Here is a 16221-nt window from a genome sequence, read left to right on the forward strand (position 1 = left end):
GGATCTGTGTTCTGGGGAAACACATGAGGGGGATTGGGCTGGGGTCTAAGCACACTTGTGAAGAAACAATTTATCAGCTTTCACTCAGACCTGACGCTCTGATCTCCCCGGCGGGGGCTACCTGTCCACTGGGCTGCATGTCTTCACATCTTCAACTCCTGTCCCCAGGATTCCCAAGCCCACCACTTCATCAGAACCACCCCAGATGGGGCTTTTACAACTTACAGCTTCCCCGGCCTCACTGCCAGACATCCAGGCTTGTGGCTCCAGGATGGAGTCTCATGGTTTTCCAGATTTAGGCCCCTTGGCCTGAGCTTCCCTCCCCCAGCCACCCAACGCTCTGTCTGGTCAGCAGCAGACGTCCTTGCTCAGACTAGATGTGTCAGCCACACGCTGTCAGCGCCGGGCCCCGCAAAACAGAGCTGAGGGCAGGCAAGGAAACACCCTGTTCCAGCAAGTCCCTGGAAAACAGAGCTGAGGGCAGGGCTGGGGTGCTGGGGACAATCCAGGACTGAATGGCAGGGCCTGGCCCATGAAACTCGAGCAGCACTGGTAGCAGGCTGTGCTGACACCAGGACAAAACAGTGGAGATGGGAGCATGGAGCTGAGGCACTCAGCAGCTCTCCAAGTTCATGGCCCACATGAAATGCTCAGCAGTGAGGTATAGCCAGGCAAGAACATGAGAGCGGTCTGTCCTTTCACCAGGAAAGCATCTTATCATGGGGCAGTCTCTGTGGATACAGCCCTGGCCTTAACAACCCCTACTGGACCTGTGCCATCTCCTGCCACCCTGTCCTCCTCGCGCGCCCAGCTCCATCCTGGTCCACTCATCTGGTTATTTGTTGTCAAGCGTCTCCACCTCATTCCTGTGCCATGCACATGGCCTGAGGGCTCAACATTTGCAGGCTGGACTGAGCGGTGCGCTGGCTGAACCAGGGGCTCCCCATGACAACAATGTCCAACCCCTGGGGAAACCAGCTGTGGCAGAGAACTGGCAGGGTCTCTGCAAGCCACCAACACAGAAAGCTGCCATCTCTGGGCCTACAGGGCACCACCGCCTCCATGCTTTCCAGTGCCAGCTTCTCTCTGCCCTCTCACTTGCTCCAAAGGGAAGACACAGCAATGCTGTGGGTAATTGCACTAGCAGTATCTGAAGACCTGTGTGGAGCCCAAAGGGACGAATTCTGTGGAACTACTAGTACTGTGAGGTACTAGGCCCTGCTGTCACATCTGTGGGCTGACAATGGGAATAGGGATACAGATCTGCAACAAACAAAGTCAAAAGCTCTCATCTCTCTCACCCAGGCCGGGCCCCACTCCCTGGTGAGTTGTGTGGTCCCAGCCTGGTGTTCACCACTACTGTAAAGGGGACTCCCCATGGGCCCAGGATTTCGCAGTTGCTTCGGACAGCGAGGACCTGTCCCACCCATTGCAGACTGTGATATAACACAGGACACAACAATGGGAGGTGTCCCCGGGGGAGCGCTGCCCTCTGAGAAGTGGAGGGACAGAGGGGAGGCATGTGCTCAGGATCAGGGGCCCAGGGGTAGGGGCAGCATGCAGGGACGGGCTTGCCTCTGGGTGCTCCCTCCAGACTGTCCAGGCTCCCGGTGGACTCTGGTCTCCAACCTGAGGGTGTGAACCCTGTACCTCCCCTTCCACCACCACATAAGCTTTGTAGGATCAGCCCCAGTCCTAAAGCCAAGCTTGAAAAATAATGTTTCTGACCTCTCTACAGGGACATCCCAATTGGAAATGGCAAGAATTAGCACCTCTTTGGGACTTCTTTTAATGTCCCACAGTTTACTCTAATCAGGTCTTGAGGTCATTCAGTCACATCATCTTGCTTTAGGGGGCTTCCTGTGTCCCTGAGATCCCAAAGCTGCTGTATGCCACAGCATTAAGTTTCTTAGCTAATGTCAGGCCCTCACTCCGAACAATTCATTAGAACATCTTCACATATAGACCATGAGAACCAGCTGTGGGAGGGAATACATTTACTTTAGGTATAAAGGTTTACTATTATTAACAAGTTATCACTATTATTTACATGTTTATAAAATGGAAATAAAAATGACATACACATTTGGTGCCAAAAGTGGCACATCCAAACTAATATCAGTACAAAAATAAATTTTCAAGCTATGTGTTTTTAAAATAAAGGTCATTGAAACAGTAAGGGGGAAAAAATCTACATCTGGCATGTGTTGAAATGCAATCATCATCACAGCAAAGCAGCCCTGGGGCAACAAAACCAGTGCCTGCTGGAAGAACCACCCCCGCGTGCTTTTGCAAGACGCCAAGCAAACAAACAAAAAAACAAATATACCAGTTATGTTCCTGAGCTACAGAACTTTAGGGCGTCTAAACTGTTGTGAATTCCTGCTAAAGAGAAGACCCTGTGGGATCGGAGCTGATGAACTCCCCTGAGTGCTCAGCTAGTGTGGCACCAGGACCTGGCACTGCACTGAGAAGACGCGAAGCCCACTTGTGAAACAGAAATCCTCAGCTAACACAAAACAGCGCACGAGTCCTCTCTGTCAATCACCAATCCCTTGCAAATCTCCTGGCTGCAGATAAACAGGGACAAGGGCTGAGGACAGACAGAAGCCACTGGGTTTGGGAGCCCCTGTGCCCATCAGACATGCCTCTTGGTGGTTTCGGCAGAGATGCCCGATGTTTCGTTCCTTTGTAGATACACGCTTGTTCACAAACTTGGCAGCGGACCTCATTGGTTAACACAGCCGTGGCCCCAGCAAACCATTCCTCTGTCCACCCCACATGGTATTTCAGCCTTCACTTTCCTCCTTGTTTCCCACAGAGCTGGGCCAGGACTGCGTGCCTGCTGGAAGTGGCATGCTGGGTTAGTGAGCGTGCTGAGTGAGCCAACTCCCACTCTGCCCGCTGCAGCACAGAAGGATGTCTGCCCATGCAGAGTCCTCCAGGATCCCAGCAAGGATGCAAATGCTGAAGAAAGGGATAATGAACAGGCCGCAGCCCCCTTCAGAGCAACCAAACATTCTACAGGAGCTGGTGCCAGCTCACCCCACCTGGGGCCAGGGGCAGCAGCATGGAGGAGAGGACACCAGCAGTCCCTGCAGCTGCGGCTGTGGGCTCCTCTCACTGGTCCTGGACCTTGGCCCTTTTGGCTTTCAGGGACAGGTGCTGCAAGAGAAGAGAAGACACTCCAGTTGGGGTTGATTAGACAAAGAAAGCAGACTGCAACATACTCCCCATATGAATGACCACATCAAATCTTCCATCTGGTCCACACCTTCCCAGTAAATGCTGTTCATGAAAGAGCGTGGAAGGAAAAAGCCCAAGTGGCCAATGAAGAAGCAGACCTTAAGTCAGCCGCCAGCAACCCGAGGCCCAAGCCACAGTGGCTGAAACTGGTTATATAGGGCTCTGCAGAAGCTGTCAAGGCAAGGTTTTCTTTTTGAGACACGGCTCTCCTTCTGCCCCAGTCTAGAGGACAGCACCGCAGCCAGACACCTGTGCTCAGGAGACTGGGCTCAGGCTGGAAGTGACCTCAAATTTCCAGGAAGTTCCTGACAACAGTCAAGAAAAAGTATCCTCTCTTTAGGAACAAGGAAGTCAATTTACCAAGTGTCTCAACACGCCAGGTACCCATGGAGTACCTGGCTCAAGGATGGAGATAAAGACACGGCCTCTGCCCACAGGGAGGGTACAAGCTTGCTGGGAAGACAGAAAGGACACCTCCTAGTGACGCTTTTTTTTCCCCCAGAAATGTCACTTTCTACCATTATGAATAACATGAAGCACAACATTATAATCATAGGCATCAGATAATAGGATTGGAAGATGAAGTATTTTTTACATTCTAAAGCAAAGCTGAAAGTGGCAGAAATCCTTAAATATGCCTTTGAGGCAGGGTGTGTGAATATAAGCTTTTAACGAAAGACCTCCCTCCACTCATCAACTGGGATACCCCAACAGCCCATTACTAATCATCAATAACCAAGAGATCCCTGAGCCGTGCCACCTAACACATAGTGAGAGCCTCACACGAGAGTGCCCACCCCGCCTGCGCCGGGGCCGGTGTGCCCACTCCTTAGCATATCCATACGGCCTCACAACATCAAGCCGCATCGCCCCCAGAGAGAACTGCAGGCCCTGACAAAATGGAGGGCGTGAACGGAGGCACAGCGCACCACCAGGTGTGACGTGAGAGACAACAGAACGAACAGGACCCAGGTCTAAATGAGCTACGAGAACTCAGACTTTCTATCTGCTTACACCTGAGGGAGGACCACTACAGACTCTTGCAAAGGCCACGTTAAAGGAGTTTTCCCTAATAATGAAGATATCTCTGAAAATAAGGAAAAATAATTTAAAAGCCAGAAAGCAAATCTCTGAATAGGCCACCCCATTCTTCCCCTGTCTAGCTGTAGGTCTTGCTGAATTTCTCTGAATTCTCTCCTCTCTACACATCACCTGATATAACCCCTACAGCTAATGTTAGACATCCACGGCCTTAGCTTGGGGATGGGAGATGACGCCATTTTGCCTGTGGGGCCATTTTTGGTGCTTGTTTCTGGGAAGAATGTTGAATATAAACAAAGCTGACTCTGAACCATTTCAGGCCTCCACACAGGGTGAGAGCAACATTCCGAAAAACAGCAGTGATGGAAAGTCTCCAAAGGTGCCAGGAACAGAGCTGCAAATGATCTGTGGGCTGTGGATGGTTGCGAGGCGCTGCACTGTGTTCAACAACAAAGGAACATCTACCGTACATGGGCAACCCCTGCAGATCTGGAGACTCTCTGAGAAATCAATCTGCTTTGGACAAGTTTACAGTAGAAGTGCCCTTGGACTATACAGTTAAGAAATAACACAAGTTTCTCTGTGGTTTGGGGACCATCGCTATACAATGAGGTTGTTGTACTAGGTGATTTCTGTTTTTTTAGACAGAGTCTCGCTCTGTCGCCCAGGCTGGAGTGCAGTGGCGTGATCTCGGCTCACTGCAGCCTCCACCTCCTGGGTTCAAGTTATTCTCCTGCCTCAGCCTCCCAAGTAGCTGGGATTACAGGCACATGCCACCATGCCCGGCTAATTTTTGTATTTTTAGTAGAGACAGGGTTTCACCATGTTGGCCAGGCTGGTTTCGAACTCCTGGCCTCATGTGATCCGCCCACCTCAGCCTCCCAAAGTGCTGGGATTACAGGCATGAGCCACTGTGCTCAGCCGCACTAGGTGATTTTGAAAGGTCTGTCACAGCCTCTCTAAAAATACTCTGATGACAGTGGAGGTGATGGGCTTAAAAAAAAAAAGCCATTTGGAGAGAAGAGACAAATGTAGAAATCTGGGCTTGTCATTTTCTTCAAACTTCTGAAGCTATTTGCTCTTTAATTTTGTGGGTTTGACCTAAAGAAACTGGAATTTTGAGCTGAGAAGGGAAAATGACTCAGCTTCTGGGCTAATTCTGTTTCCAAGAGTCTAAATGAATCCAAGACGATTTCAGGCTTATCCTTCTCTGGCTGTCTGCATCTTCTGACTCGAACAGGCACTTTGACCACTGCACCATTCCTCTTTCAACCACTAGTTTACCTTTCTAATCCCTTCTCTTGGACTCCTGAAGTCTGCTGCTTTCCACCTGAGAGGTTTTGAAGGAAGACTTTCTTTCACCAGGTTTATTCTTATCAACCTAATTCAGCAAAGACAACACTCTGCATTTTTATCAGTCCCTGCAGGCTGATGTGCTTTCTAGCTGAAATATCTGAATTGGGATGTGTGAAGAACTATAAAGGTGTGAAATGGTTTTTGTTTGATTAGATAAAAATTAAATATTATAAAATTTTGAGAGGGCAATTTCCCTTGACTTTGCTGGAGTGGGAGAGATGGAGATTCTTCCATTTACAGGGTCACAAATTCAAATGTCTCCAAGAGTGGAGCAGGCAAGTAAGCAAGTGGGGCTGTGGCACCTGGCGATGTCACTGACGGCAGGCAGCCACCCCTAAGCCCGTGATGCCACCACGCAGGAACTCAGGCCTAGTATTACCAGACTAACCATGTCTTTCAAGATAAACCAGCAATTCATGTTTAATATGAAATCTCCCAATTTTTAAATGTGGCAATCAATTCAAATAACGCTTTGAAAACACTGTGTAGTCCAGTTCTGGCCCTCATGGAGAAAAAGGTTTCAGACTTTCCCTTCTGCTGTAAACAACAGTAAACTTGGGCAAAATATGTAAAGCAAGTATTTTCAGGCAACAAACAGCACAGGGCTGTAACTCTTTTTAAAAAGGAGCTGGGCGTGGTGGCTCACACCTGTAATCCCAGCACCTTGGGAGACCCAGGCGGGCGGATCACCTGAGGTCAGAGTTCAAGACCAGCCTGGCCAATATGGCGAAACCCTGTCTATACTAAAAATACAAAAATTAGCCAGGCATGGTGGCGCACACTTGTAATCCCAGCTATTAGGGAGGTTGAGGTGGGAGAATCACTTGAACCCAGGAAGCAGAGGTTGCAGTGAGCTGAGACTATGTCACTGCATTCCAGCCAGGATGACAGAGCAAGACTCTGTCTCAAAAATAAATAGATAAAAATAAAAAAGGAACTGGTGGGCATGGTGGCTCACACCTGTAATCCCAGCAATTTGGGAGACCAAGGCAGGAGGACCACTTGAGCCCAGGCATTCCAGACTAGCCTGGGCAACATAGTGAAACCCCATCCCTAAAAAAAATTTTTTTAATTAGCTCAGGCCAGGCCTGTTGGCTCATACCTGTAACCCCAGCACTTTGGGAGGCTCAGGTGGGTGGATCACTTGAGGCCACGAGTTTGAAACCAGCCTGGCCAACATGGTGAAACCATGTCTCTACTAAAAATACAAAAAAAAAAAAAAAAAGAAAGAAAGAAATGAGCCAGGCATGGTGGCACACACCTGTAATCCCAGCTACACGGGGGCTAAGGCAGGAGAATCGCTTGAATCCAGGAAACGGAGGTTGCAGTAAACCATGATCGCGCCATTGCACTCCAGCCTGGGCGACAGAGTGAGACTCTGTCTCAAAAAAATATAAAAATAAAAATAAAAGAGAAATAGTTTGGAAGAACAAAAGGAGAAAAAGCGATACCTTTTCTTTTTTCTTATGAGGTTAGGGGGATTTATTTTTAATTGCACTTCACTATGAATTAAACGCTAGAGTGCTTTCTCAGAATGTTTTGGGGATATGGTAATAGCCTTTCCACCCTATGCACCACTAGGAGGAACACACATAGGGCATTAAATTGGAGAAAAAGAGTACATTTAAAAACATGGAGAGGCTGCTAACAGGTGGCTGGGACACAGGCTCTGTTCATTCCTACCGTTCCTTGTTGATAAAAGTGTGGAGCCAGCTCCAACAGCCAGGCCGATTCAATGGCAGTCACATCTCTCATGTAATACTTGGAGGTCTGTATAACTTCGTTATAGATAACCCTGAAATGAGAAAGAAGCATGAGCTAATTTCCCCCTCTTGTGATGACAGTCAGGAACCACCCTCTTTTGATGACAGTCAGGATCCACAGTTAGACATGCTGTTTCCTTTAACAGGTTCTACTCTGTGTGCCAGACTCTGTGTGCCAGACACTGTGCTAAACACATACATTTATGTTGCTCACCAAAGCCTCAAGACCTAAGTGCTGGGTAATGGTGTGTCCATTTTTCAGATGAGACTCTAAATCCTAAATGACTTCTGGGACATCTCAGTTATCCGTGAAGGACCTTTCTGGATCCTGCATCTGCATTTACAGAACTCTGAACTGAGCCTAATGACTTTATTAGAAAATGCAGAAATAGAGGCAAAGGCTTGCCTGATTCTGAAAGAGGCTGGGAACTGACTGTAAAGAGACACAAAGGAATTTTCTAAAATGATAAAAACATTGTATAACTTATGTGGGTCCAGGTTACATGTATACACATTTGTCGAAACTCATCTTGCATTGTAAATAAATTATAAAAAATGTTTCTGAGGCTCAGGTAATAGACAACCAAAGAGCCAAGAGCATAATATCCAGTCCCCAGATTTTAGGTGTGCATATGAGTAGACACTAGTTTCCGAAACATCCCAAGTGCTGATTCAGGGCTTCCCGCGTAACTATTAACACACCACCACACTGCGGTTCCCTACTCCTCAAAAACCAGTAAATGAATCTCAGCTGACGAAAGGAAAAAGGAGGACCCCCTGCAAAGCAGCCGTGATGGGGGAGCCCTTTCTTTGCCACCTGAATGGTGTGGCGCTGCTTCAGGCTGGCTCTATTTCCCCAACCTTTCTTTGCCCTTCAGAGCTCCTTAGGAATGAAGCAAGAAAAAGAAAAGCCTTTCTCTTTTAAGCAACTCCCAAATTTAACCACCCAAAAGTCAGCAAAAAAAGGATCTAAAACTGAGGTTTTGCATCTCTCTTGATTTAAAAAAGTAATTTTTTTTTTTTAAAGGCTGGGTCTCGCTGTCACCCAGGCTAGATTGTAGTGGTGCAATCATGGCTCACTGAAGCCTCAACCTCCTGGGTTCAAGCGATCCTCCTGTCTCAGTCTCCTGAGCAGCTGGTACTGCAGCCATGTGCCACCATGCCTGGCTAATTTTTTTTTTTTTTTTGAGAGTTGACGTCTGGCTACGGTGCCCAGGCTGGGACTGAACTCCCGACCTCAAGCAATCCTCTGGCCTCAGCCTCCCAAAGTGCTGAGATTACAGATGTGGGCACTCTTGAAATTCTCCTGCACACACGAGTGTGCATATCCTGGCCACATTAGTGTGGTCACTGGGTAACATTTCTAAACCCAGAATTGACCAAGGTGCTCTCAACCTAAGAAACTTCTAGGTCTGCACTGGCTACAGGATAAATCTGATTCCTTGGTCTAAGGAAATAGAACTCAAACTTTACTGCCCAACAGAAACATCTGGAGGGCTTGTTAAAATGGAGTCCTGGGCCCTAGTCCAGTTTCTGACTGAATGGAACTTGGCATGGCCTGAGAAGCTGCATTTCATACAAGTTTCCAGGTGATACTGATGCTGGGCTGGAGACCACACTTTGAAAGCTGCAGTTCTAGGGTACAAAGTGTTTGACCACAGACCTTCTTGCCTTCAAATCTACCGCCAGCTTCTCTCCCTCTCTTCACACATGCCCCACCCTTTTTCCCAGGGCTTCTCCATCTTCCAACTGGAGAAGGACAAATTGTTGTTGTCTGTAAAATTTCCAACCTGGGCAGGGCATGACGGCTCATGCCTGTGATCCCAGCTCTTTGGGAGGCCAAGGCAGGCGGATCACCTGAGGTCAGGAGTTTGAGACCAGCCTGGTCAACGTGGCAAAACCCTGTCTCTACTAAAAATACAAAAATTAGTTGGGCGTGGTGGCACACACCTGTAATCCCAACTGCTCAGGCGGCTGAGGCAGGAGAATCACTTGAACCCCGGAAGTGGAGGTTGAAGTGAGCCAAGATTACACCACCGTACTCCAGCCTGGGTAACAGAGTGCGACTGTCTCAAAAAAGCAAAATCCAATCCATGGTTGATCAGTACTTTTAATCAATACTTTTTATTGGTAAAATACAATATAAATGAATTCTAGAAAAATGAAATTGTAAACAAGAAAAATGTAAGTCCCCAATTTTTATTATTAAATTGGACAAATCTAAACTTAACTACTGAAATGCCATAAAGATGTCTAAAGACAAACCTAAACTTAACCATTGAAATGCTATAAAGATGACTCTAGACTTCTGTGCTTACCTCTCTCTTCCCAGGCAGTGTTACAGAGCAGCACCATTTCATAGGCCACCCATACTAATGATTCTCCATTTTCCAAACACAAGAGGCTCCTTTATGTTCCATGGTTCTGGCCCTGCTACTTCTCTACCTGGAATGCCCTCCAGGTCCTTTCTGCCTGAACACTCTTGTTTCCAGGTTCAGATGAATGTTATCTCCTCCATGAAGCCTGCCCTGATTCTCACTGGCACATGATGTGCCAAAGCCCAGCACTTCATCCACGCCACTAGTAAAGCCCTTCCCCCAAGGTAGCTGACTCTGTGTCTGTCTCTATGTCAAAACTGTAGGCTGGGGCCGGGTGCGGTTGCTCACGCCTGTAATCCCAGCACTTTGGGAGGCCGAGGTGGGTGGATCACCTGAGGTCAGGAGTTGGAGACCAGCCTGGCCAACACAGTGAAACCCCATCTCTACTAAAAATACAAAAATTAGCCAGATGTGATTGCACACATCTATAGTCTCAGTCACTCAGGTGGCTGAGGCAGAAGAATCACTTGAACCTGGGAGGCAGAGGTTGCAGTGAGCCAAGACAGCATCACTGCACTCCAGTCTGAGCAACAGAATGAAACTCTGTCTCAAAAAAAAAAAACAAACCGTGAGCTGGGATCCCAATTCATCTCTGCATAGCTGTGCCTCGTGCAGGGCTAAGCATCTAGTCAGTGGGTGAAAATGAACGTTTGCTTAGTGGATGAGTGAGTAGACAAATATCACTGTTTGCTTAAGGAGATCTTTGCCAGAGCAGAAATTCTTTTTTTTTTTTTTTTTTTTTTTTTTGACATGGAGTCTCGCTCTGTCACCCAGGCTACAGTGCAGTGGTGTGATCTTGGCTCACTGCAACCTCTGCCTCCCAGGTTCAAGCGATTCTCCTGCCTCAGCCTCCCGAGCAGCTGGGATTACAGGCGTGCCCATCACGACCGGCTAATTTTTGTATTTGTAGTAGAGATGACGTTTCACCATGTTGGCCAGGCTAGTCTTGAACTCCTGACCTCAGGTGATCTGCCCGCATTGGCCTACCAAAGTGCTGGGATTACAGGCATGAGCCACCACGACCGGCCCAGAGCAGAAATTCTAGAGGCAATGTCAAGAAACACGTATAGGAGAAAACCAAGAACATGGCCCTGCTCAAAGCAGGCACAGGCTAAGCAGCAGGACATGCTTACCAGCGAGGCGGTTTCTCTGCATAGAGGACTGACGCAGGGTGTATGTGCAGCTCATGGTCATCACGGATGGTCCTTGGAACATAGAAGAACTTTGTCTGAAGCACATTTTAAATACTTATAGCAAGACTTTCCCACAGATATTTTTAATACTACCAAAAAAAGCATGCAGACTGAACTTGTCAAAAGCAAAACAATTATCTCCATCTTCTCTTATAATCTTTCTCGATCCCTCCCCGGCTGCCACCCCAGAAGTCAACAATAAACCATGTGGAAAAGAGAAGAGGAGAAAAGCAACATCTGGACACTCAGAGAAAACATTTGGGAATAAAATGCTCTGCCTATGTTTATGTGTATCTTCTGCAGGTGCTCTTTCAAAACAATTTCCTTTGGAATGGAAATAACACGTGATTTCTTCTATAATCTAAAAAGCAAAGTTAAATACTAAAGATAATGACTATAGGGGGACGTAATGATAATGAAAAAAGAAAGCTCACAGCCAGGCGCGGTGGCTCATTACTACAATCCCAGCACTTTGGGAGGCCAAGGTGGGCAGATCACCTGAGGTCGGGAGTTCAAGACCAGCCTGGCCAACATGGAGAAACCCTGTCTCTACTAAAAATACAAAATTAGCTGGGTGTGGTGGCGCATGCCTGTAATCCCAGCTACTCGGGAGGCTGAGGCAGGAGAATCACTTGAATCTGGGAGGCAAAGGTTACGATGAGCCGAGATCACCCCATTGCGCTCCAGCCTAGGCAATAAGAGCAAAACTCTGTCTCAAAAAAAAAAAAGGAAGTTCAATACTGGACTATTAATTTCTCTGAAATAGTACTTCCAATTCCAACTCAGTAGAATGATCTGTTTCTTGGGGGAAGAGCTTCAAGTGCTGTGAGAGCGCCTCGTCGGCGCTGTAATAAAGCCAGTGTCCTGGGGTCCTGGGCTGTCCTACCAGGTGGTGGTGAGCTGATCAATACTAAATGTTGTCTCAAAGGAATGACTAGCCTGGAACCTCTTAGGCAGCCCACACTGTTGCTGAGGACACTGATAAAAGAATTTTCTAAACACTAGTCGAAATTGCTAACTCTCCAGGAGAGTGGGAGCAATCAAGATGACAAGCTGGCAGCACTCCTTGGGGAAGATCTCAGGCCACTGCAGGGATCACCTCCACATGCACGAGTTGCCTCAAATACAGACAACTCAGAGTGGGGAGGTGAGCTCATATAATGGGCAACTGAATCATGATACTGACAGGCTACAACACGCCTGGAGTAACAAAGAGAACAGACTAGAGATCAACGTAAAGTGCTATCCTGCAGTTCAAACAGTCGGCTACTAGGATACTAAATGGAGCAGATCCAGCTGCCAAAATTAAAAAAGGCTCAGTGCAATTCTGGACTCATTAACAGGAGCCCAGGACAAGGAATCTCTTGGCTGACCTCAAGATAACAGGGCAGTAGTATTTTCTGAGGGAAAAAAAATTAATGACAAAATAACACATAGGAAGAAGAGCTGGGGAGAAATTCTTTGGAGTGTGCTCTTATTAAAGAACAGAAAATGATAACAGCTATACTTTAAACAGGCTACAGTGAGGTTATGAAACTAAAATGAGCCAAAAGACAGACTAAAAGTAACAATTCAAAGCACTGGAATGATTAGTCTGGAGAAAGGAAAGCGAAGCTATGCTGAGTTTTCACTGCATTTGAATATACTAAAGACCATTAGGAAGGCATCAACGATCACTGGTTTTCTGTGCCCAGAAAATGGAACTGGAAGAATCAGGTTATGTAGCAGGAGGCACACCGAGCACATGAGAAACACCTGGCTACCTCCAAAGACACCAGACGTGGCCACACTGCACCAGGGTGGGTGGGGACTTCAGTCCTGCAGATCTCTCAAGACATAATAAACTAGCCAACTGTAAAAGTAACTTATCTGGGAAAGATTACTTTTAATGGTTTCTTCAGGTCACGTTAGTCTATCATTAGAATTGAATTATTACCAGCCTCAAGATGTAAAATTGTCATCCTTCTAAAACATACAACATATAGATGAGCTGAATGTGTGAGAATCATTTTTAGAAAGTCAAGATATTTTGCTTAAAGCTATGTCGCTAACCTCAACTCAGTTTTGGAAGGAGACATGGTAGAAATTAAAAATAATTATGTAATTACTATCTCTGCACAGCTTTCTGTGGGGTCTGGGTCATTTGTAAGACTGTTCCTTTAACAAATGACTTCACCAAGTATCGTGTTACCTATAAGCTCCAGTAGAATGAAACCTCGCTGCATTGGCGAAGAAGCCGGAGACAATGCACCTCAGAACCGGATCCGGATCACCTACACAGGCAGCCAACAGACAGGCGGGTGAGACCCTTGCCTGCCCTATGCTCCGTGTGCTCTAAGGCACAGGATCCACTCCCAGCACCACCCCAGGCTGCTTCAAGCCACCTCGAAACCCTCTCCTGAACTGGCTCCAGCCCTGCCCTTCCAGCACTGTCTAAGGAGGTCCCACTCCCCACAACCACTACTGAGAACTATGCTGGTCTGCTCCTTGAACCTGGAACCCCTCCAACCTCCCCTAAGCCACACATGGCTGGACCATGGCTGGGCACTAGAACCTAAGAGTGCTGCTCTGCAGGCTGGTCAGTGACCTCAGGACTCCTTTGTAAAAGAGTGTGATATGGCAATGACGCTCTTTCTATAAAACACAAACCGGAAATACTATACAATGTGACTTCTGTGGTTGTGAGCTAGTGTTTGAAAATCGAAGTAACTCTTCAAATTTTTCAAATGTTCCATTTTAACTGTTGTTTCTATCGCTACAGCTAACATCTTCCATGAATAAAGCTTCCCCACTATTAGATGATGTCCATGAGATACATTCCAAATTGTTGTGCAAAAGGCTAATGTTATTTTTTGGTTAGTGGCATACCATATCTCATCAATTTTAAGACTGCCTCTTTTTCTAACTGTAATTCACTGAAATAAGGATAGCATTTTACAATTATAACTGGTAGCATTTTTTTCCCTTGGTGATACATAAAATGATGTTTCTTACACATGATGGTATCTTAGATCCAATGGAATATAGCATGTTGGGAAGTAAGTTCCCTAATGGTGGTACTATTTCCAAAGCCATCAACAATATATAAAAATGGCAGTTTCACTGCATTCTTACTAGCAATGTTTTGGCAAAAAGGGTTACCTTCTTTTATGTTACATTTATTTGATTACTCTTGGCATATTTCTTCTTTTGTGAATTTTTTGTTCTAATCCTTAGCCCATTTATCAACCTGAAAACTGTTTTTTCTTAAATATATTAAATAATTCTATAACATAGTTTTTAATTTTCATCTCATGACTGCTGAAAGTATCTTTCACTAATTGCTTTCAATTTTTTAACACTTAGATGGTTTAAATTTGCATGTAATTTATTTAGTCTCCATGATTTTCTGTATTGTTCCTAAGCACTGAGCTGATAAATCTCAAATCTATATGTATAACTATGATCTAATCCGATGCCCAGTCTCTTCTCTCCCATTGTCCATAAGAAATTTCCATGTAAAATATGCACTCTAATCGGGTGATACCACTTCCAAAGGGGTGAAAACTGGTTCTTGGAGGCAGGGGAAGGGAAGTATCTTAGATACTACAATGGCCTGTGGCCCTCCAAAGCTCAATCTTACCCTACAAAATCTTATTCCTTAGTATTTAAGTATTTAATTTCTCAGGCTGGGTAGAATTTAAATTTAACTTTTCTCCTGGGCAGGGAGGGGTCTGATAATGAAACACAGGTGAAGAACACCAATTACTAAAGTAAAGTAAGGCTGTCATCTACCTGCTGGGTGACAGGCATTTGACCAGCTGTCTCCAACTGCGTGCTCCTTGTAAGCTTCCTGTTTCTATCAATGACTCCAACATGGCTCAATGGCCCAGGTTTCAACTCTTCCCTCCCTTGTGAGCATATTCACCCATCAAATATTCTCTGAGCATCTAATACACTCCTCAGTCCAAGCACTTGTCTCCAGTCCTCCGTCCCTGGAGTGCTCTTTGCCACCATTTTCTGATTCAACCAGACCCCAAAGCTTGACAGGACTCCCACCACACCTCAAGGAAACTGCAAGACTTCCCAAGCCAGCCCCCTCTGGATTCCTTCTTCCTGGCATTCCTTCCACATTTGCCAGCACATCTTCTATGATTACTAAAGTATCTACTACTTTAACTTCTAAGAGGACTGATAATCTTAGTACTTTGTCTATTCGTATGAATCTCTCCCTTCATTGCACTGTTCCCTTAGAGTAAAAGCCAAGACTCAGTCATTGTTTAATCACTTACTCTTAGTATAAAGACAAAATAAGACTGAAATGGAACCACCTGGGCTCAAGTTCTGACTCCACCATACCCTCACTGTGTAACTTCAGCAAGTTATATTTTACCTCTTAGCCATGCTTTTCTCACCTATAAGATGGGGAAAAGAGCACACATTTCACAGCGCTGTTGTGAGCATTAAATTAATAAACACATGGAACACTCAGAGTGCTGAGTACTTGGCCACTTATAAGTTACCAAGTACTAATGGTGCTGAGGATATAGCTGAGTACCTGAGGATATAGCTGAGTACACACAGTAGGCTTTCAAGCTGACTGCTGAGGCGGGTGTGTCACTTCCTTAAAAGCGCAGACTTCTGAGCCACATACAGGTCTGGCTCTCCTCCTTACCAGCTGCATTGTCCTGAATTTAATCTAACTTCTCCCTAGGATCTTATGACTAATTGTAAAATGAGGATAATACTGCCGACACCTCACAGAGTGGGAGATTGAGCAAGATTTGGAGAACCCCTGCCACAGTGTAACCTACCGTGTCCCTGATTAACAGCAGTCACTGTCACTGCTAGAGGCCATGTCTTACATAGTACTAAGACTATGTCTTACATAGTACTTTTCTGTCTTACCCTTAGTGACTGCATAGGCTAAACACCCAGCACTTGCTCTAATAATGCTTGTTGTTGAAAATAAAATTTAATTTTTATGTAATAGCTACTAATATCATCAACCAAAAGGTAATTTTTCTTGCAAAGCCTACATGGGAAAATCAATGACATGATGTGCACTGATGTGACTGTTAATGATTCTTAAGTATTGTCATGGGCTATGAAATTCCCTTAGTAAGAATGTCTATCAGAAAGAAAAATGGACCTCCTTGGAAAAAATATGTAACTTGACCTTTAGATTTTCATAGACGCAGGCAACTCAAAATATAAAACCCAGCGTTGTTACAGAGCACGCCATGCTGCTTCGCACCAGCCCAG

The 16221-nt window shown here is 46.0% G+C and overlaps 1 protein-coding gene across 2 annotated transcripts in view; it reads right to left on the reverse strand.

Annotated features, from left to right (window-relative positions):
• Positions 1 to 1980: 1980 nt before the first annotated feature.
• DHX35 (DEAH (Asp-Glu-Ala-His) box polypeptide 35) overlaps positions 1981 to 16221 on the reverse strand; it is a 90867-nt gene continuing 76626 nt past the window's right edge. For both annotated transcript variants that reach the window (XM_011974966.1, XM_011974965.1), the window contains 4 exons: positions 13169 to 13250; positions 10918 to 10989; positions 7327 to 7438; positions 1981 to 3165 (listed from right to left, as the gene is read on the reverse strand). In XM_011974966.1, coding sequence (XP_011830356.1) covers positions 3121 to 3165; positions 7327 to 7438; positions 10918 to 10989; positions 13169 to 13250 — 311 coding nt within the window. In that variant the 3' untranslated portion in view covers positions 1981 to 3120. The remainder of the gene's footprint in view (positions 3166 to 7326; positions 7439 to 10917; positions 10990 to 13168; positions 13251 to 16221) is intronic.

The sequence above is a fragment of the Mandrillus leucophaeus genome, unplaced genomic scaffold (assembly GCF_000951045.1).
Source record: "Mandrillus leucophaeus isolate KB7577 unplaced genomic scaffold, Mleu.le_1.0 Scaffold150, whole genome shotgun sequence".
Classification (NCBI taxonomy): Eukaryota; Metazoa; Chordata; class Mammalia; order Primates; family Cercopithecidae; genus Mandrillus; species Mandrillus leucophaeus.